The sequence below is a fragment of the Sabethes cyaneus genome, chromosome 1 (assembly GCF_943734655.1).
Source record: "Sabethes cyaneus chromosome 1, idSabCyanKW18_F2, whole genome shotgun sequence".
In the NCBI taxonomy this organism is placed as follows: domain Eukaryota; kingdom Metazoa; phylum Arthropoda; class Insecta; order Diptera; family Culicidae; genus Sabethes; species Sabethes cyaneus.
Window position 1 is genome coordinate 133,919,973 of NC_071353.1, and position 20,952 is coordinate 133,940,924.

The window sequence follows — 20,952 nt, forward strand, 5'->3', positions numbered from 1 at the left end:
TTTGTTTGGAAGTGAATTACATTACATGTCGTATGCTATTGTCTATTGGGACTATTGTTCTCACATTTTGTAACTCTTGTAGGGATTCATGTTTTTCAACTGCTCCGGATCGTACCGAACTCGGATTGGCGGCATAGCCGGAGTCATCTCAATAATAGCGGGATCCTGGAAACCATTTTGGTATTGCTGCTGCTCGACAAGTTTGTTGTTGATTGGAACACGTGACACAAGATGCCTCGGTGTAAATTCCTTCTCTCTGAAGTCGAAGTAATGCTCCCGTCTGTAATTTTCTACAGTTTTCAAGAGCGGAAGTACAGGTCTGCCTTTAGCTTTCGAATCATTCACAAGCTCATCGGCATACTTCAAGAAATGCCGGTTCTCCTTTTCTGCGCTGTTTCTCATGTACTGAAGCTCTGCGCGGGTATCGGCTTCTGACTTCATACGAGCCTCGCGTTCATCTATTTGATCTAGCAAAAGTCTGCGTTGGGCATGAGTCCTAGTAGTTCTATCTACTACCCTGTTGCGTTCGAATGCAAAAGTTACGTGAACGTTCTTTTCTCGGTCCGCTATATCTTTACGCTCTAACGCCTTTTGCTCTACCTCCTTCTGCTTTTGCCAATTTATTTCCTCAACGTGTGCCTGTATTCTAGCGGCCTTACACTGTTTCTCCGCATCAATACGAGCACGTTCTTTCATTTCATCGCTTAGCTTCTTTTCTTCGATCGCCTTTTCGCGATTTTTCTCCTCTTGTTCAAGACGCTCTTTTTCCAACTCAATACGTCCCTGAAGAAGATGAGTATTGTCACGAAATTTGTGCTTGTTCACATGAATTTCCTTTCGTTTATCCGCAATAGCTTTTTGACCATTGTTATAAATCTGAATTAACGTATTCTCGATCTCCGATTCCTGCTTCAACCTTTGCTCGCGTTCCTGTGCCATTCTCATTGCTTCCAGCGCGTGCTGGCGCCTCATTTCTTTATTTCTTTCTAGTAGCTTCCTTTCCTTCTCTACCTGGTACCGAACTTCCTCTTCCAAAGCCTCATGTTGCTTACGTTCCTGTTCTATTATAAAATTTCGAGCCTGCGTTTGTTCTTCTCTATCCGTCAAAATCTTTTCCTTAAGTTCCTTCTTGTAATTATCAAACCTCTTGCGATCCTCCATTTGTCGTTCCACCTGGGACTTAATCCAGCGGTTCGCCTGAGCTATGTCCTGCTGATCAAGCTGCTGGCGACGCAGCTCCTGCTGTGCCTCCTGTTCGGCCTTGAATTTACGCTGATGTTCACGGGCTTTCAGAACCTCGCCAAATTTCGCTGCACTTTCCAACACCCGGGGACCTTCCTTTTCCTTCTGGATCATCTCTTCGGCTTTCTGAATCAGTTCTTTGCGCTTCACTTCGTCCGCAGCTTTAAGCTCGCGGTAATGTTTTTCATCTGCGAATATTATTAATATTTTTGTCGATACCAAGGTAACGAGTGACGTGCTTGAAAATGCCTAAGGACACTTACCCTCTTCCACCTTTTCACGTTGCTTACGGAGACGTTCAGATTCCTTCTTTTGCCGTATGTTTTGTACGGTGTTCTCCCATTGCTTGGTCATGGCCTGCGATTCGTTTCGAATGTGCTCCTTAAACTCAGCTTCCTTCTGGGCGAGCGATTTTCCATCCGCAGCAATGGCCGTCTGAGGTCGAATACGGCTCGCACTGGCGTTCGCCAGCAGTTTGTTCCACTTTTCGGCGGATAGCATTACCGCTTTACCTGCGGCAGCGCTTGCCGACGAATTGCTGCTTACCATTGCCGATGCCGGAACGAAGCACGGTTGGTGGGATTGTGGTTCTACCGGTTGATAAAGTTCCTTGATCATGATGAGTCAAATTTCGATGGACCAGAAACAGAAAGGAATTTTTCTATTCGGACATATCAACGCCTGCTATGATTCCGAACGATTACATTAGCAAACAAACTGACTCGGCAATGCTTGTTGGCATGACGACGGTTGTTCAGGTGGCCATGCTGGACAGCAAGCACTGCACAAAACGCACGAAACACGTGTTTTTATTTGTGCGAACGCGAGGGCACAATTTTACATCCTCGTTTTAAATAGGTAGTTGAAAGAATAACAGTGCGAAAGTCAGAAAAATAATTCTCTAAACCAAATCCTTACGTAAACGATACACACGTATCAAATACGATATATGCGTATCAATATACACGGGAACATAGGACTGTTTTGTGACATGGTCACTTGTATGATTTATCTTTGTAGTATATATGGAATAATTTTTCAATTTTATGTATTTCTAGCTTTTTGTAAGATGTGCAGCTACTCAATGATGTAACTGACAACCTGTTACTGTTACATATGTATCGGTAATGCTTTCGGTACTATTTTCATCTTTCGTTCATCAATATTTCGGTTTACTCAATGTACAAGAAGGATGAGTGTGATAGGATCCTGCTCTTTTTGCTTTGCTACCTTTTCAACAACCAATCACAATTCAATGAAATAACTTTCAAAATAAAACTGCACAGTTGAATCAGCGAAAAGAACTTTTCGTAAAAAAAAAACAAATAGAGCTGATTATATTACTGATCATCTGGTGCACAATGTTTTACTGCTGCGAACTGTTTCCTATATTTTTAGCAAATATCCATAAATTAGGCTTAGAATTATTTCAATCAATTTGATTACTCAGCGTCCTGCCTTTATTCTATCTCATATAACAAAACGTAGGAGAAAGGAATACGCGTTTAGTACCGTGATCTGCGGGCAACGACTCTACGTAATCAAGCGTCCCTGTGAAATTTCAAAGATCATCTTCTGGCGGAAATACGGCATGTGCTGCTGGCTGAAACCGATCTCACGGTTTCGCGACTCGTGTTCCGCGAACATGCAACTAAACACGCCGCAATCGCTACCATTCATTTGCCTTGGACAATCACGCATGTGCTCCTTCGTAAAACCGCTGGTGTCGAACGGCTTCTTCCGCTTATCCAACGATTCATCCTTTAGGTACTGCTCTAGAGCATCCAGAACCGGCTTATTCGGGGTGCCCATAGAATCATAGTAACGGATTGATTGATTTTTAAGGTCGATAATGGCCATACACCAGTGCACCCGCCCGACGTGCACCGGTATCGGAATAATGTCGTACGAGAAAATATCCACTTTTCTCGTCCACCGCTTTAGGCCAGCGTGACCGGAAGCGAAAAGTTTCGGTATGAAGAAGGTGTTCATAGCGTACACACGTGGCGATCCGTCGTCGGCGTGCTGTTCGCTTCGCTCAATCAGTAGATTCATGTAAAAGTTGATGACCTCGTCATTTAGCCAGTTGTCTCCGATGAGCGTAGCCAAATCGTTGCGGGTAATGCTAATGTTGAATTTGCTTAAAATTACCTGTAGTAGCAATTATAACATTAATATTTGTGATTTTAATTCCTTTTGTTTCTGATACTCACCTCCGAGCTTGGTCCTCCGTACAGGGCACGTTTGATTATAGCATGATGCTCGTCGGTTAGCTCCGGATAAGCTTCCTCTTCCTCTGGCTCTTCTTCGTCCAGAACGATCGTGTCGAACTTAAGCATAAAATCGCCCAGCCTGCGCTCGAATGTTCCCTCATATTGCTCGGTGTTTTTCTTTAACTCCTTCAAGCTGAAATCGGGAGGAAAGTGTTTACTGTTGTAGTGCATCTGAGCTCGAGCACCGTCGAGTAGTGGATTGAAACGATTGCTGCCGAACAGAATTTCAGTTCGCGAACGCGTCGGTTACGTAGGTAATCGCGCCAGACAGCGGAAAAAAAGAAAAAAGTCCGCAGTAGCAGCACTTGTTACGGTGGTAGAACCATTCACCAGATACTTACGTTTCGCGTTCCTGTTCGATCTGCGACCTTATCTTGCTAGAGGAGCTACTGTATTTCCGCTGGACGCTTTCAACAATGTCATCACGGAATTTACTGTTCGTCTGGAGTTTCTCGCGAAGCGTATTAATTGGATCGATAGCTGGCGTTGCAACACTAAAATAAAATACTTGTTTAAACCATGGTTCTTCCCTTTCGTGGAGGTAAAAGTACGTTCTACTTAACCAGCATGCAATGATTTCTGAGATTGATTTAACAACATTTTCAATTATTAAACAAATGTATAGAGTCATATAAAAGAATAAACTACAAAAATATAATAGCATCCTGAAAAAATTTCATAGTTGACACTCAAAAATCATTGCCTGCTTGTCTTGAATTTAGGAAAGTTATGCACCTGAGACTCATAGCTAGCTAGCCTACTTATTATAAAAAAAAAAATTGGCAATAAATACTCACACTGGCTCTTCGTGAGGCATATCATACTGCGACAGATCGACGGTCGTGAAGAGACTTGTGCGCTTTTTCCTTCCCTCGGAGTCACTCTCCTCCATCGATAGATCAATCACCGGAATCGATCGGACCGTGCCCGACGGTCCGGCCCTCTGGGGAGCTTCGTATGCTGCTGCATGGCTAGCATTGAGCACTGTGGAGGACGAAAAATTGAAATCATCCGCTGCGAGCAGAGAGTTTTTCCGTGAGCTTGTTGTGGCGGCAGCCGCAGTTTTGGCCGGTTCTTCCGGTGAGTACAAGTTTGGTAATAACCGCTTCAACAGTGCCCGGTAGTTGTTCATCTCATCGTAATTGTATGCTTGTGCTACAATCGAATTACGTTTCGTTTGTTGCTGTTGCTGCTGCTGAGCTTTAAAGGCGAATGGTTTTTTAAACGTTTCCGGCTGCTGTTGTCGGCTGGAATTTCCATTGACCATTTGTGACCGGATAGGAAATAGAGAAGGAATTGGTGCATTTAATGGTTTAAGCTTGGCCAACGGTGGCGGACGTCGCATGTTTGCAGCCGAATTTGCAGTTTTGTTGCTATCTCGGTGCTGACGGTTGATCCAGTCCAGCTCATCTTCATCATCGGAAAATTCAATATCCGCAAACTCAAGTCGCGTTTTACCGGTACCGAGCCCTCCAAAATAGGCACTCTGCCGTTGATTCTCGCGACTTTCCTCAGCACTCGCCATTGATTTGCGAATATACTGGTTTTGCTTTAACCGATCGGAAATTGACTCAGACTTGGAGTGCAGATCTGCGAATAAACGAAATAAAGACACAAATTAATGAAAAATATTTAGAAATATCACCGGAAACCAAACATATTACTAGAATACAATAAATAGTGACATCAACAGAAATGTATTTGCTCTGGCAGTCATTTTTCATTGCTTACTTTATGCAGAGCACAGACACCCACCAATATAGGCAGACTAACTGTAAATCATTGTAAAGTGTAGAAGCCAACATACCATTACTTAGCGGCGTTGAAATAATTACGGGAAAATCATCGGCCACTCGACGATATTTGGCAAAGGTTGTTGATGCTTCTGACGGTTCGTCTCTGTGAGAAAAAGAAAAAGAGAAAAGGGAAATTTTTGGATGCATTTTCGGGAGCACGATGCCGGTCGGAATCGGAAGCCGGGTGAAACTTTCTTGTGCTGTGTGTTAGTAGCGGAGTTTTAGAACGGTGGATCCTACCTTTTTCGCTTACGATCTTCCAGATACTGCTTGACGCGACCAAGGAGCGATGATATCGACATACCGGTGACCCTATGCGCCGAAATAGCGAAATAATCCAACAAAATACGTAAGATTTAGAGCTTTTTGAAATAGACGAATACACACACGTACAAAGAGAAAACGACACACGAACTTTTCTTGTCCCCTAACGCTAGCAATCTGCCACCCACCAATGGTTTGCTTGTCCGTTCGACTATTTCGCTTGCTTTTTTTATTTTCGCTTGCAACAATTATGAGAGTACTCCATTATTTTCCGCACATAGCGACCACGTTGAAATTATTTTGCACTTTCATAAACTAACTTTTGCGAAACAAACGCTTCCACTTCCATCCAGCGATTAGTGACAAGCAGACGACGCGAAAATGTTCCTTTTTGACTGAAGAAAAGACGGGGGAAATTTTTACCTCAGTACCCAGTGCTGCCAGGCAATTTGGAAGTGAGCATCAGTGTGTCTAGCGAGGGGCTATGAAAATCATGAATTTATTTAATTTGGGATATTTTTTTGCAGTGTCGACCAGTATCCACCTTTTCGCGCGCCTAATGGCGGCTAGTGGGTACAGTTTTCGAAAATGTGTTTTTGCTTTTGGGAACTCCGCTCACGTATGCTTGAAAGTTCTACAACAACAATTCAAGAGCAACATTTCAAATAGGCCGAAGTCAAAACTGACAGTTTCGAGAAAATCGATGTTGAAACTTGAGCATCATTTTTTAACTCCTTATTTGATATAAACAGTGTTGCTTAGAATTGAATGTCACATTATGATGCAAAAACATAATAGTTTAATGTGTAATGCAACAACCAGCAGAAAAAACATTGATTTACTTTGTAATTTGCAAAAATATGCGTTTGGCCGTTTTCGGAGATCATTCGGTAATACGACTTTTTCATAAGGCTGATTTGATTATCAATTGTTGATGGGGCCTTTGACATGAGGCTTTTATTTACTGTCAGTGGTGATATGATTTTGGTATTGGGCCGTTTTTTAGACAGCTTTTCGCGTTTGGCCTTTTTTTTATCACGTTGTTTTGAAGCGCAATGGCTAGAAAAGGTTAAAAATTCGTAACTGGGACAGCTTACTGGATCAGCTTTATTATTTCTACTAGAAAAGTTGGGGTTTAATTTCATCGGCAAATCTGCCACCGTTCAACAGGTTTGTGAAGCGGAACGTGTTACCCGTGAGGTGCGGCAGTGCGGCAGTCGCTATTGGTAGTGTGAAGCAGCAGCAGTTCATTCATTTAGCATTTCTAACTCACCACAGCGTGCAAGTGCATCACGCCTTGGCAGTTCAGCGATAGTAAATGTCTCGGGCGCGCAACTAACGAACTCTGTCCGGTTCCTCCACAGGTGATATATATATACAGCGAAATAGCTTTTTTCGTGTAAGCCGAAAAACCGAAGCCAAGCCGAAAAGTAACTTAAATTTTTGTTGCCGCGCAGGCTTAAATACTAAACATGTCGTGTCTGTGAATGACCGTGTTATTTATGCAGGTAGCATCGTATTGTTTTTTTCGGTCGTCCATCGAGTCTCTCGCGCAATTGTACAGCGGGGATCATCTTCGCAGCAGCAGCAAGCAGCAGAAATCCCACAACAAAAATAGGGCCGAATGCAAAACAAAACACAAACTGCGTATAGGCTTTTTCATACAGAAGGGCCGAAGCACAAAATGAAAACTTTGTTGCCAGTTTTCACATAAGGCTTTTTCAAATTTGCTTTTTAAGAGTCATAAAGTTTTCAAATCGCTATGATGTTTGGTATTATTATAGATACTTATAAAAGCTTTAAATATAACCAAAAAACCAGTTTTTTTATATTTTGCACTTGGGCCCTATTGAAATGTTGCTCTTGAATTAAGGCTGGAAATATCAACTTGACGTGAATAAAGTGGCCAAAGGCATGCTAACGTTATCCGACAGTTGTATCCACTAGCCGTCCATACGCACGCGAAAAGGTCGATAGCTGAAATCCGCAAAGAAAAAATAGAAAAAATATCCAGCTTAGCCGTAATGGCGGACGTGTTCGTAATATTTGTATAGCATTTTTGACATTTCCCTAATACTTCGCACGTTTTCTTCCCGTACATTCCTTTAGTTTTACCGTGAACGCACGGAAAGAAAACGTGCGATGTATTAGGGAAATGGACTTATTGTAATGCTTATTGGTTACCTGCACCCCATCGACATCTCTATATCGAGCTGCAGTAAACGTCAGCGACAGCATGTCCGGGGCTCAAAATTTGACAGCGGGCCCAAATCAGACTGCTCGCAGTTGAGTGAAACGCAGTGCTGCCATGCTATCTCATTTTCGCACTCACAAGATGTTGGCGGCGAAAACATGGTTGTTTGCCGATGGGGTGGTTACCTGGGTAGTCACTCTACGTTAGCAAAGCTGCAAAAAGCACCCGACAGATTTTACACACAAAAAATCGATTACTTAAGTGTGTAAAATTAATGTATTAAATGTAAAAATTACTTTTTGGATAGATATAGTAGAATCACTGACGAACTGACATAACACATAGGAGAAAATCCTTTAAAACCATCGTCTTACACATTTTGCTTGCACACTTGCACCCTTTGTTATGCGCATACAGTGGACCCCCGTTCGTTTGAACGATTGCTCATGTAAACTAACGGGATAAGTTTTTAATTTGAACAACTAGCAACCCTAAATATGCTGCAACGTGTATGAACTGGCCGCCCTGCTCTTTGTTATTGTTTTGGTGGTTTGATTTAGTACGCAGCTGCAAGCAGCAAATATTTCATTCCCCGATTGGATTTCTATCATAATCGTTGGAAAAACGGAATGTGAAACAGATTAAACACGCTAGGTCAGTACAAACAAATCATATTTATGCGCATTTTCTGCATAAGCAAATGAACTCATGTTGAGAAAGACATTTGAATCATTTTTAATTTGCACATCGTGCAAACCAACGGGGTGGAAATTAAAAAGTGTTCAGATTGAAAACGGGCAAACGAACGGGAGTCCACGGTATTGCGGAGTAGCTTGCATTTGCAGGGTTTTATGCTGTAGGGTTTTTACATTTGTAATGGTTTTATACTAATAAAGACTCGAAGCAACACTCGCGCGCCGCTGTGTTGCCATGTGGCCATGTTGCGAAACACGCCTTTTTGAAAAATGAGTGGTTTTTGATTGGACGACGGAATTAACGCGAATGTCTCGTCTATTTGTCTATGGTAGAATTTATTTAATTGGAATAGTTTTCTTTTTATTTCTAGATAGAATTAACAAAAGGGCGAATGTCGCAAATGTAAACAAAACGGGTGAGAGTTGTTTTTTGCTGGGCCAGCATAGGAAAATCAACCCTCACTCGGTTTGTTTACGCTTGCGACATTCGCATTCATTCATTTAATTTCCAATAAACTGAACATTTTTTTACAGTGCAGCGTATACCGGCTGACAGTTAAAAATCCAAGGGGTTTCCAAAGGCAATGATTACTACGCACCTTTGAAAAAAGTTACTTTTGATTACTTTACTGATTACCTCTGATTACCAGTAATCAATCTCTTGTGATTACTAAAAATTAATCATGATTACCAATGATTACTTTAGAATACCATTGATTACTATACACTGATTACCTTTGATTACCTAATTAATTCGTAAATGATTACAAAAGTAATCACTGGTTACTACGCGCTGATACGCCTTGTTGGAAACCCCTTGTAAAAATCCCTTGAAAAATCCCTACAAATGTATACATTAACTTTTGCAAGGTTCTCCGTATTGGCTGATTCCAGGCCAGAGATGCCAGAAGTGAAAGACATGCCTTCATTTTGAAGACATTTTTGTTACAAAGAAGATTTTTATTTTGAAATGTCTTCATTTAAAGACATGTCTTCACCATGCAATTCAAATGGGCAAAAAATTCTGGAAAGCCAGAAGAAGACAAAAGTCGACCAACATTTGAAATAGGCGGATAAGCCAACTGTCAAACAGAACGAGGTTCATAACTCAGCAAAAAATAATTTTCGCTCAGTCTGTTTGACGTTTGGCTTATCCGCCCTTTTCAAATGTTGGTCGACAAATGAAGACATTTGTCGACTAACATTTGAAAAGGGCGGATAAGCCAACTGTCAAACAGAACGAGTGAGAGTTCATTTTCATATGCTGCTCCAGCAAAAAATATAACTCTCACTCGTTCTGTTTGACAGTTCTGGCATTAGTTTTCAAAAGGTTGCATAATGCATGCAAAAGGGTTGATTATGCGACCATCTGAAAACTAAAGCCAGAGTTGGCTTATCCGCCCCTTTCAAATGTTGGTCGACATTTTTTTTCTTTTTTCATGATTCATGAAAACTTTCAAAAAATCACCTGGCATCCCTGCAGATGCGGTTTCCGAGTTTTATAAAATAAACAAAGGTTGGCTCTAACTTGTGCGTTAATTTTTGGTTGGAATTGGAACTATTTTTTAAGTTTAATGTAAATTCTAAAATTTTGTGATTTTTTTCCCAGAATATTGACTAGAAATAGTCGCAGATGTCGCGAGAAATTCTAACCCTTCAGTTGGGAAACTACGCCAATTACGTAGGAACTCACTGGTGGAATCTTCAGGAGGCCTCGTTTCGATATGACCCTACCGCAGAACCTACGGAAATTGATCACGATGTTTTGTATCGTGAGGGTCAAACGGCCAGTGGTCAGTCTACCTTCACACCCAGGATGCTGTTGCTGGATTTGAAGGGAACGTTAAAATTCATGCCCGAAGAAGGAGAGCTGTACGAAGAGCGTAAACATTCACAATCTGACAGTGTTTTGAATGAAATTGCTTGGGATCCTGATAAAATAGAAGTAATCAGCCAGCAACCTGCTGACAAGTGCGACTATCAAAAGGATTTAGAACAGGGTGCGACCGAATCGGATACATGCGAGGATGAGCAGGAGAAAGATTACAACTTTAAAGAAACCGTTAACGATTGGATTGACTACAGCTATTCTAGGTTTCACCCCAGGAGTATCAATATAGTAAATCAATATAATCATTCTAAGGAAGAAAATCAATTTGATACAATTATCAATGGACTGGAACTGTGGAGACGCGCGAACATTGAGGATGAGTTTGGAGACAAAATAAGGCAGTATATTGAAGAATGCGATAGTTGTCAAGGCTTTCAACTGTTGTTTGATTGCGTTGATGGTTTTGCTGGATTGGCCATTAAAACTTTAGAGCATTTGCAGGACGAATACGGTAAAACGAGTTTAGTATTTCCTGTGATTCCTCCGACGATGCCTAAATTTAAAAATGCAGACGACACAATCAGCTCTTCAATTCGAGTAATTAATACGGCATTGACTTTCTCCACGTTACCGGACTCTTGTTCTCTTTTTGTACCGCTTTCAACTATGGGTCGCTGTTGGAGAGATCTCGATAAACCACGCAACTTTCCGTACATCTCCTATGACGAAAAGAACCTTTATCAAACGTCTGGAGTATTGGCTGCTTTCCTCGAAACTGCATCTCTACGATTCCGATTAAAAACACCATCCAATTTAAGTTACCTATCGAACATGTGCACTGAGCTAACTCCGCATGGGCGCCAAATGGCTGGTGCCTCTCTAGCCTTACCGCTTGCGATGCACAATTCGGAAGATCTTATTGACTATCTAGACAGAAACGATAAACCATTCTGTATTCCTCTCACTCCGAATGCTTCGGTTGGTACAAAGTACGTAGTACAATCGGTTACGGCACGCGGTATACCAAGAAATCGTCTCAAAAGGCCACCGACGGCGAAATCCGCTCTAAAACAGCAACGGATGGCCGCCTATAGGTGCGATTCGGTTAGCGAAATGTTACAATTTTATTACCACTGTCAGTTACATGCCAGTTTGTCACACGTAACAAGCTGCAACGCCCCGATGGACCTGAAGGTACCGTTTCCGGTTGAAATGTTCCACTCGAGAGTCGGCTTTGATGGCTTTCTCAACGAATTCGATCCCGGCATTCAGCAGAGTACGCTTTTGTTATGCGTCTGGGAGTGCAGCTTTATATAAGTATTTTTGTTTTTCTATTTGCAGAAGTCGCTTCGGCTCCGGTTCTCGCTCAAATTCAATCTTCCGGTGGTTTGGCCGATACAATCGACAGTCTACATCGCGAGGTAAGTCGTATCAAACTGGTCAGAATACCGCGTTTCGAGGAAAGCGGACTAGAGTCAGAGAATTATAAGGAGAGTTTAGAACGGTTACTGGAGTTTAAGGAGCGGTATGACGATAACTATGAACTATAGTTAGGAATATAGAATAGATACGAGTACATCTAAATTAAATTTAACGATTAGCATTGAAGAACACCTCTTGGTATCGATTTAAAGCAGAGCAGCGTGTTCTCTGTCAGCCATATTCAGTCGAGTTTTGCGATAGATTGTACAGCACGGCATCAATGAATGGAGCGATGTAACTTCCTGTTCAGAGATTTTGGTTCTATCGAGAAATCTCTTACGTAGCTCTATGCTTGTTAATTTCGGAAAGGTCTTGTGAATTACTTCAGCTAACGGAGTTCGGCTGATGGGAGGAACAGTGTCAGTTGGCTTGAACTGTAAAGATATTCATATGAAATTGATGTGACAGAACACTCAATTACTGTTATATAATACCGAATCAATATCCAAAACCAATCGCTTCACCCCACTGCATGGAGTAATCATCTGGTCCGCGTTTAATCCAATGCACTTAATACGCAGATCAGTCATACGATCAAGCTTGTGAAGCATGCCAAAAATTGACATATCCAGTATAGCCTGTGCATTAATTAAACATTAGAGGATTGTTTATTTAGAATTTTGAACGGAACGTACCCAGTCGACAAGTGCCAATCGCCGGAGGCTGTGCAGATTTTTGCATATTGCTTGAACAACCCCGGTTTGGTTAAAATTACTGATACCAAAGCGGAAACGATCCAACAGCTCCAGAATGGTCAGTTTGGGCATTCGCTTTTGAAGTTGCTCGAAAAAGGCATCCGGTACGGTGATTCTTATCGAGAGGCACGTTAACTGGCACAGCGCCGGGAAACAGGCCGCTGCCGTAATCATCGCCGAATCGACCGTCATTTTGTGCAGTATTAAATGACGCAGGCTGGGCAGTTTCGATAAGGTTGCAAAGATCGTCGGATGTACGTCATTGGAATCTAGGTTTACTACTTGAAGCCGAATGCAGTGCTTTGCTATGGTCTCGAGCGTATCAGCATGAATCACGTTGCTAAAGAGACTTATTTCAGTTAGAAGGCAGCAGCTTTCGATGAAATTCCGAATGACTCCAATGGATGTTGTCAGGTTAATAGGGTAGAGCAGGCGCAATTTCTGTAAATGAGGGAATTTCGCTTTGCAAAACTCAAGTTCGTCGCGTTCAACAAATCTTGCATCGATTGAAAGGTGTAAAATTTGGTCGCTGCAATCGTGGATTAATTTTGGAAATGCACTTTTCTCATCTTCCAGAGGCACTCCGATATACTTTAGGTTAGGAGCGATAGTAGACCAATCGATCCATTCCTTTTCTAGCCCATGTGTGTAAAAACAGATTGATTCCAAATATGGCAATGTCGGTAAACATTTTTCTAAATCATCCAATATTTCTAGCACCGTTTTAACTTCAAACTTTTTAATGTTTACGAACCGTTGCATCAACTGGATAAAGTAATTGGACGACATTTCCGTGTGCAATAGCCGTGCATCCTGATCTTGTTCGATACTTATTTGCTCCAAAGTGTCTTGGAATTTGTCTAAAATTTTCAACAAAAACCCGTCGTCATCATCGGCAAACTTCAGCACCAAATTACGATAATTGCGGGAGCTGTTCCGTAGAACTGTCCAGTAATCTGCGGTATTACACTGAGCACAGTTGATTTCCAACAGTACATCCGCAAGGGCAATCCGCGAAAATGCAAACAATGACCATCGACTGCACACTAATGAAGCTGTTTTGCGATCCTCAACATTCAAATAGGAAATTACTTTATCGAAAATCTAAAATAGAATTGACAAAGGACAATGAATATTTGTTGGAAGAATAACATTTTTTAACCTACCTCATTCGGAAGATCGCTAATTGAAGTTGAGCATTTCTTTTCTCTATTGGAAATCATGCTTATTTTGTATTTTGTTGAATGAAACTCGCTCAGTCGTTGTGACAATTAAAGGTCTATTGACAGTAATTGAATGCTAACGCTACAATACAGTACGGCGCATGATCTCCGTATCGAGCTTGCGCAGGCCGGCATGCTAATCAATTTGCATATCGTCAGTATAACATGCTATAAGCACGCACGAACTGACATGACACATAGAAGAAAATTCTTCAAAAACCATCGTCCTACACATTTTGCTTGCAGGCTAGCGCCCTCTGTTTAATGCATGTTGCGGAGTAGAGATGGTCGGGTATGAAAATTTGAATACCCGAACCCGACCCGTACCCGATCAAGAAAAAAATTAAAAACCCGTACCCGACCCGAACCCGCAAGTTTATTATTGTTGATACCCGAACCCGACCGCAACCCGACGGGTACGGGACGGGCCCGGGTACCCGACCATCTTTAGTGTTAAAAAGGTCAATAGAGATACCCGACCCGACCCGTACCCGGTTTCAAAAACAAAAATTAAGAACCCGTACCCGACCCGAACCCGCAAATTATTTTTTTTCAATACCCGAACCCGACCCGAACCCGGCGGGTACGGGTACGGGTGCGGGTTTCGGGCAAATTTTCCGCTACCCGACCATCTCTATTGCGGAGTAGCTTGCATTTGCAGGGTTTTATACTGTAAGTTTTTTAAACATTTGCAGGGTTTTATACTGTATAGGTTTTTTACATTTGTACGGTTTTATACCGGAAACTCGAAGCAACACTCGAGCGCCGCGGTGTGGACATGTTGCGAAACATGCTTTTTTGAAAAATAAGTTGTTTTTGAATGGACGATGGAATTAACGCGAGTGTCTCGTCTATTTGTCTGTGATTGTAGGGAGCTATTATAAATCGCTTAGCCGCAAAAGTAAGTTTCCACTTACTCGTTTCTGGACCACTGTGCACTGGTTCAAACACGACAAACTCAAATGATTCTGAAATCGTATTAAGAGCAAAAATTCCTCAAAGGTTATCTACGTTTTTCCCGTTTCCGTTTTTATACACAGGAAACATTTATGCCAAAAGATGATTCATTGAAGCGGCTAGCGCGTAAATGATTTTTTTTTCAGAAAACAGGTTGTATTCCGTCCGGTACAACGAATCGAGAAAGTTTCAACGTCGCGTCGGCCGATGTAACCATAACTTCGCCGACGGTGAGGTTTTTCAACGAATGGCCAAAACGGAAAGGAACGCACTCGATCGCTGTAGATATTTCTGCAATTGTCAAACTTTCGTCAGCATCAAGAACAGTTCACAAATCTGCGTAAAGTTGCTCGTTGATATATTTCCAAAAAGAATTACTTTGCTTACTTAAGTGACTTGCCGTCCTAAGACATACTCTGTTCTACAAGGTTTGTCCAATTTACTCGGTTGTAGGTTACCACTCTCCAATTCCTTGGACACCATGTACTTTCCGCTAGATCTCGCTCCAACTGGTCTTAGTATTTTGCTCGCTGTGCCCCTGGTCGTCTTGTTCCTATCGGATTTGAAGCAAACATCATCTCTGCAGGGTTATTGTCCGGCATTCTTGCAGCAAGCCCTGCCCATCGTATGCAACCAGTTCTACCCACCTTTTGAATACTGGGTTCGTCATAGAGCTGTGCGAGTTCTTGGTTCATTGTCCGCATCCATACTCCGTTCTCCTGTATATCGCCATGCTACATTCCGTTATCGAAATTAGGCCTTCTGTTTTTATACGACAGACTTCGCAGCCAGCTGTGAGAGTACAGGACAATTGTGGGGCATGAGCGACGATCCTATCGACTCTTACAGCCTCTCCCAGCCGAGATTCGAACATATGATGACTGGCTTATTAGACCAGCATCGTACCTCAAGGCCAATTGGGAAGCGTTTCTTTGCTGAAGAGATTTATTTCAGTTAAAAGGCAATAGTTTCGGCAAGCCATCAAGAGTCATCCCTAACCCCTGTTAAGGGGAAACCGTCGCCACCAATGATGATGTCCGTCTGTTGTACGACATCTCTCACCGCTTTAGATGGTGCAAGGATGAATACCAAGATGCCACTAAAAGATTTCTTGCAACAACTCTTATGGAAGATCAGGGGGATCTAGTGATTCGACAGTGGATGCGTTAAACAACATATGTCAAAATTTCTATTGAGTGGTAGTGAAAATTACCATCAGGTAGATTTGAACATAGAATAAGATTAAGCCGGGAGAAGTCCATGGCCAATTTGTATTAAAGTTGCACCGGCATATATTAAAATTGGACCGGGAAAAATCTAAAGCAAAACCCATAGCATTTATTGGGGTCCCCAATTTGGGGATGAGTCAGGAAAATCCCAAGGCCAACACTTATGAAGTTTGAGTCGGCCAATGTTTTGAAAAGGCTAAAACATAGGATAAAATTGGATATCATGACCATTGATGTCAGGAAGGTAAGATTCATAGACGTACAATATCATTGACAAGATATGGTAGATACTGAGACGATTATGCGTGTCCTAACAAAGATTTTAGGACAACTAGTTTTTTTTTCTATTTTAGTTCCTCAGATTACAAAACGGAGAGAAATTTCTCTACAGGCTCTGTATAAGTTAGCGAATTTTAATATAACACACAAAAATAATTCGATGACTGCACCAACAATGTAAATAATATATAATTGACCTGGAATAATGCATAATATTGTTCATTTTACGCAGGGGGAGGATGAGGCATTCTGGTATTGGAGGATTTGCCTGCCAAACGCAAAAACTGCTGGTATTTATTGAAGGCTGCCAGTGATTTATCATTCGTGCCTGTTGGCCTGACAACTGGATTTTCAATCAGGAACTCCATCGTCGATGTCATCAACGACCGAAAGCAACTGAAATTCGAGAACGGAGGTGAAGGTGAATCGGACACACCTTGAGGAAAAAACCGCACGAGCTCTGCAGAGAAGCATACGACTGGAAACACATAGACAATAGACATAGACATCCAGGCTGTTTACAAGAACCTGTCCTGGCGACAGCTGAAAGCCACAGAGGGTAACCGTCGGCAGTGGAGTTTTCTGATTTACCCTAAGTAAGTAAGTTATATTTGTTTCCGTCATCACAATGATTCGCAGGATGATTCGAATATGTTCCAGTTTTACTATGGAATGTCATTTCGAAAAATATCATTGAACTAAAGAAAATCTCTTATAATTGGAAAATCGGTTTAAATAGCGAATTTTCAATAGGAATAATCAGTTCTTACCGGATTAGGCGAAGTAAAGTTTTGCGTTTCCGCTGCGTGTGTTGCAGTCACCAGCATCGCAGGTTGATATTGCTGCTGGCTATCGTTCTGGGAATTCAGTGGGACATCCACTGCTGATGGGAGCGTTTGCAGCAATTCGCCATCTATCGATACTGTCTGCTGTTGTTTCACTTCCTCTGTTTCGCGTCTGCGGACTCGCGTGGGTTCACGTCTGTCCTCATTGTGGACAGTTTTCATGTGCATTTTCCAGCACGGCTTCATAGCAAACGAACGACCGCACATTTCGCAAACGTAGGGCCGCTCGCCGGAATGTTTCTGCTCGTGGGCCTTGAGATAACTCCTAGAAAACAAGTTTGATATTCCGAATAAATCACAATTTAACTAGTATTGTTGAGACTCACTTTGAGGTAAACTTCTTTCCGCAATGCTGACACTCCACTTTCATGTCAGAATTGTGCATCATCACATGTCGCTTGAAAGTGCCGGCCCCTTTAATAGACCGATTGCATATACTACATTCATAGCGAAGAATTTTATCGGAGTGAACCACCATTTTATGCTCTTTGATTCCACGCAAACCGTAGAAGGCAAGGGTACATCCTGCCTGGTCACAGGAGTACGGCCGACGACCCAGATGTTTGTTAACGTGCCCTTCGATTTCACGTTTATGGACTGACTTACCGCACGTTTCACACGTTACATGATGCTTCTTGCCAGCGTTATCCGCTTTTACGTAATATTTCCATGTGCGCTTTTCTGGGACATTTTGCTTTTCTGAATCTTTGTCATTTTCCTCTCTTTTCTGGTGGCGTTTAACGTGAGCGTCCAGGTTGTACTTAAGAGCAAACCGTTTACCACAAATTTCACACTCGTGCGGTGTAATACCTTTAAAATGAAGGGCTATTAACGGCCTGTTATTACCTTTCTACCGAAACTTACCAGTGTGTGTAACCATATGCGTTTGCAACTGAGCTTTCCTGCGAAATTTGCTTCCGCAAACTTCGCACGTAAATTGTGGTCCTTCGGTGTGCGTCTTGACGTGCCTACGAAACCATTCTACACCCTTTATATTCCTACCGCATATTTCGCACACGTGATACGTAATCTGATGCCGCTTTGCGTGAGTTCGCAGGTCATTCTGGGAAAAATACGATCGACCGCAGCCTTCATAGCTGCACTTGTACGGTCGAACACCGAGATGCTGATTCCGGTGGGACTCCTTGACGAAGTGAGCCACCGTTTCACCACAAATATCGCACACACTGGGATCCGATTTGCGAACCTTTTTGCGTCGTGGCCCCCGCTTGCCGGGAATTTTAGGCTCCCGCTCGTCGTCATCCGATGGGTTTGGCGGATCATCGTTGTTGGTCCTTCTTTTGCTTGGTCGTCTTTTGGTTCGCTTTTGCTGTAACATAGATTGAATCAATAATATCTGGCTGAGGTTTCATAAGAATTTTTGAAAATGATGTACTTACACCGGTTTCATCCGATTCATCCGTAAGCCGGTCATTTTCATCTCCGGGTGAAGATTCAGAAAGCTTCCGCGAGAACTTTCTCCGTCTATTTTTCTAAAAATATAACATTTTAATCACCCCAAATCGGATCTTGGCATTTAGATTTAGTTCTTCCTTTAGATTTGATCAATCTAAGAACCTTTACTTGTTGATTTGTAGATCCACCAGTTAGGCCTGATAAATTTAAACTTTTTTTTCCTAAATTTTGCCTATCTCTTTATTGTTCATACTTTTAGGATTTAAACTGACCTTTCGTTTAGCCGTATCGTGGATCATTGACGAAGCAGATTCGGCATCTCTCGATCGAGAATCGCTATCTGGTTTGTTATCTTCTTCGAGGGGTTCCACATCACTGGCTGGTGATTCTTCTAGTTCCGGATGAAATTCTATGCGTGGCTCATTTTCATCGCGTGGTTCATCCTTTATCAAAGGCTCACATAGAACCATTTCCGTTTTAGGTCTTTCAAAAGCCACATTTCCCGCATGCTGTTCTTTAACTTCCTCTTCCGGTAATTTATTGTTAGTCCTCTGTTCCTCTACTTGAGGTTGCAGCGCCGGTCTTTCAAACTCACCCTTTTTCAATGTTGGAACAACGATTGTTCCACTAATTGTTTTATCCACTTCCGAGCGATGTGTAAGGATCATCTTTTCCGTAATTTTGACGGCATCCTGCTCTTGGGCGTTCCAAAACGAGTCGTACAGCAGAAAATCTCTGCGATCGTGATGCAACTGGTTGGTTTGTTTGCAAACGGCCTGGAAGCTTTGGATTATATCGACGAGTGTCTCGCAGACGGTGCATATCCTGGCTTGCTTTTCGCTTCGGTTAATCTGTAATGTTGAACAAAAGCTGGTCAGCTGCGGAGAGAAATGCATAAACGGTCCTCAATGCAACCTTTACTCCTAGCGCACTGATAACGCGTTTTGATATGTCTTGATTTTTGGTAAAAACCTCCACGAGCTGTTTGTTTTCACCTGCATGGAAACACAACCGGCAGCGAAGGCGTTTCGTGTCACCCAAATAACCTGTTACCGATTCCATTTTAAACCATTTCCACTACTAATAACTAAAAATAAAAGTATGAATGAAACAATGACTAAATTCCAGTACTGGTTACTGTCACAAATGCCTGTTTTCTGTTTACAAACAAAATATGTACGTGACGTACTTTTGTGTGAGTGAAGCGCAGAAGCTCATGGCATTAACCCTCAATAGCCCTGCTTTTTCAAACTTTTAGGTTAGGGAAAATTAATGTTGAATATTTATTTAATCCAACATTATCAAAATAAAATGTTGTGCTGCACACCACGTTCCTAGTCTCCACAACCCATTGCGGATTACCGCTATTTAGTCCAAAATTCTTCGGACTGTTTTTAAACAAACGAAACCGTTCCTGAATCAGCTCTAAACAGCCGCTAATCAAAAAATGTTTAGTAAATATCTATCTACCTATTTCATTCTCCCTTCCGAAAACTTCAATTTTTCTCTGGATTTACTAAGATTTGCGGTAGCTAAAGACCACTAGAGATATTTAGAACTAATGGGAGGGAAGTTTGAAAACTGATTATTTCTTGGATTATTTCCTTTTTCTCTAATGGAAATTTATTAACATTCATATTTTATCCAAAAATTTAAATCGGGTGGCATTGGCGGAACTAGGGGGGGGTCTAAGTGGGCTAAGCCCCCTCTATGAGAGATTTAGCCTCTAGGACCCCACCCCCTCCCCCCTAGAAAATGGACCTGGCCGACCAAATAAAATGGTTGAAAAAGATGCCAGGGGCTTTAGCCCCCGCTAGAAATAAGCACTAGTTCGCCAATGATTGCAGGAGTGTCGAGTTCGCCCTGATGGAGTTACTAGAGTTGCTATGGAAACATCTATGATTGTTTGTTGTTCGAGTTTAAAAATGTAAACATTGCTTAATTTTACAGATCAGCTGAAAAGGAACATAATAATTATTATTATTATTATCAATTATTGAAGGGATTAGAAGTTTGATGGATTGTGGCTTCGCAGTTTTTGCTAACTTCAAGGAGAATGTTCAAAATACGCAACAGAAAGTTTCTTATTAAGTCGAGACGCTGTTCGAAGATAACGGTAAAATGGGTAAAATAGTAAGACTTTGAGCGTGCTTTTTTTAAGAAATAACATGTGCGGGTCATTGAAAGGCTTGTGAAGATCCGGTTCGCGGAACAAAAACATTAGTGCGGTTATTCACGACAGCCATGGTAGAAGAGGCTATTCCACAGGCGATTCGCGTCGCAGCGCGACAAAGCAATCCTCCGCTAAAATCCTCCGAAGGCCCGTTCTCAGCACACTGCACAGAAAAACATATAGGTCAAATAGTGAAAAAAGAAGGGAAGACTTCTATCGTAGAGCACGTCCATTGCATGACGATTGTGAAACAGGCAAATTGGCCAGTAATTCGGGCCCAATCATAGCAGTACCATCAGTTAGCATCGAGTACGACAGGGGGTAAACACCAGCTCGCGGAATAGTACGCGCAACAATT

General features: G+C 42.0%; 5 protein-coding genes across 8 annotated transcripts; 1 reads left to right on the forward strand and 4 right to left on the reverse strand.

Moving 5' to 3' along the window:
• Positions 1-60: 60 nt before the first annotated feature.
• Positions 61-1,860, reverse strand: LOC128746255 (trichohyalin). Its single transcript, XM_053843304.1, has 2 exons — positions 1,506-1,860; positions 61-1,430 (listed from the first exon to the last, which is right to left on the reverse strand). Exons 1-2 carry the CDS (start codon positions 1,858-1,860, stop codon positions 61-63), a joined length of 1,725 nt encoding a protein of 574 aa, XP_053699279.1.
• A 440-nt stretch (positions 1,861-2,300) lies between these two features.
• On the reverse strand, positions 2,301-5,950 carry LOC128738306 (sentrin-specific protease 1-like). 4 transcript variants are annotated; one of them, XM_053833354.1, is made up of 7 exons: positions 5,764-5,950; positions 5,552-5,623; positions 5,323-5,414; positions 4,313-5,105; positions 3,857-4,009; positions 3,456-3,726; positions 2,301-3,393 (listed from the first exon to the last, which is right to left on the reverse strand). In XM_053833354.1, the coding sequence occupies exons 2-7, from the start codon at positions 5,611-5,613 to the stop codon at positions 2,776-2,778; spliced, it is 1,989 nt and encodes a 662-aa protein (XP_053689329.1). In that variant the 5' UTR covers positions 5,614-5,623; positions 5,764-5,950; the 3' UTR covers positions 2,301-2,775. The 4 variants fall into 4 exon arrangements, with proteins under 4 accessions (XP_053689329.1, XP_053689339.1, XP_053689321.1 ...); XM_053833364.1 differs by having other exon boundaries at positions 3,456-3,648; positions 5,705-5,950; XM_053833346.1 differs by having other exon boundaries at positions 5,705-5,950.
• Positions 5,951-9,983: 4,033 nt separating this feature from the next.
• Positions 9,984-11,863, forward strand: LOC128740033 (protein misato). Its single transcript, XM_053835543.1, has 3 exons — positions 9,984-10,009; positions 10,074-11,571; positions 11,637-11,863. Exons 2-3 carry the CDS (start codon positions 10,098-10,100, stop codon positions 11,843-11,845), a joined length of 1,683 nt encoding a protein of 560 aa, XP_053691518.1. The 5' UTR covers positions 9,984-10,009; positions 10,074-10,097; the 3' UTR covers positions 11,846-11,863.
• LOC128746256 (uncharacterized) lies at positions 11,647-13,695 on the reverse strand. The gene is made up of 4 exons (XM_053843305.1): positions 13,639-13,695; positions 12,413-13,576; positions 12,212-12,355; positions 11,647-12,151 (listed from the first exon to the last, which is right to left on the reverse strand). The coding sequence occupies exons 1-4, from the start codon at positions 13,693-13,695 to the stop codon at positions 11,924-11,926; spliced, it is 1,593 nt and encodes a 530-aa protein (XP_053699280.1). The 3' UTR covers positions 11,647-11,923.
• A 3,211-nt stretch (positions 13,696-16,906) lies between these two features.
• LOC128746257 (zinc finger protein 14-like) lies at positions 16,907-19,483 on the reverse strand. Its single transcript, XM_053843306.1, has 6 exons — positions 19,337-19,483; positions 18,694-19,272; positions 18,406-18,498; positions 17,870-18,335; positions 17,332-17,815; positions 16,907-17,270 (listed from the first exon to the last, which is right to left on the reverse strand). The coding sequence occupies exons 1-6, from the start codon at positions 19,481-19,483 to the stop codon at positions 16,907-16,909; spliced, it is 2,133 nt and encodes a 710-aa protein (XP_053699281.1).
• Between the last annotated feature and the right edge of the window lie 1,469 nt (positions 19,484-20,952).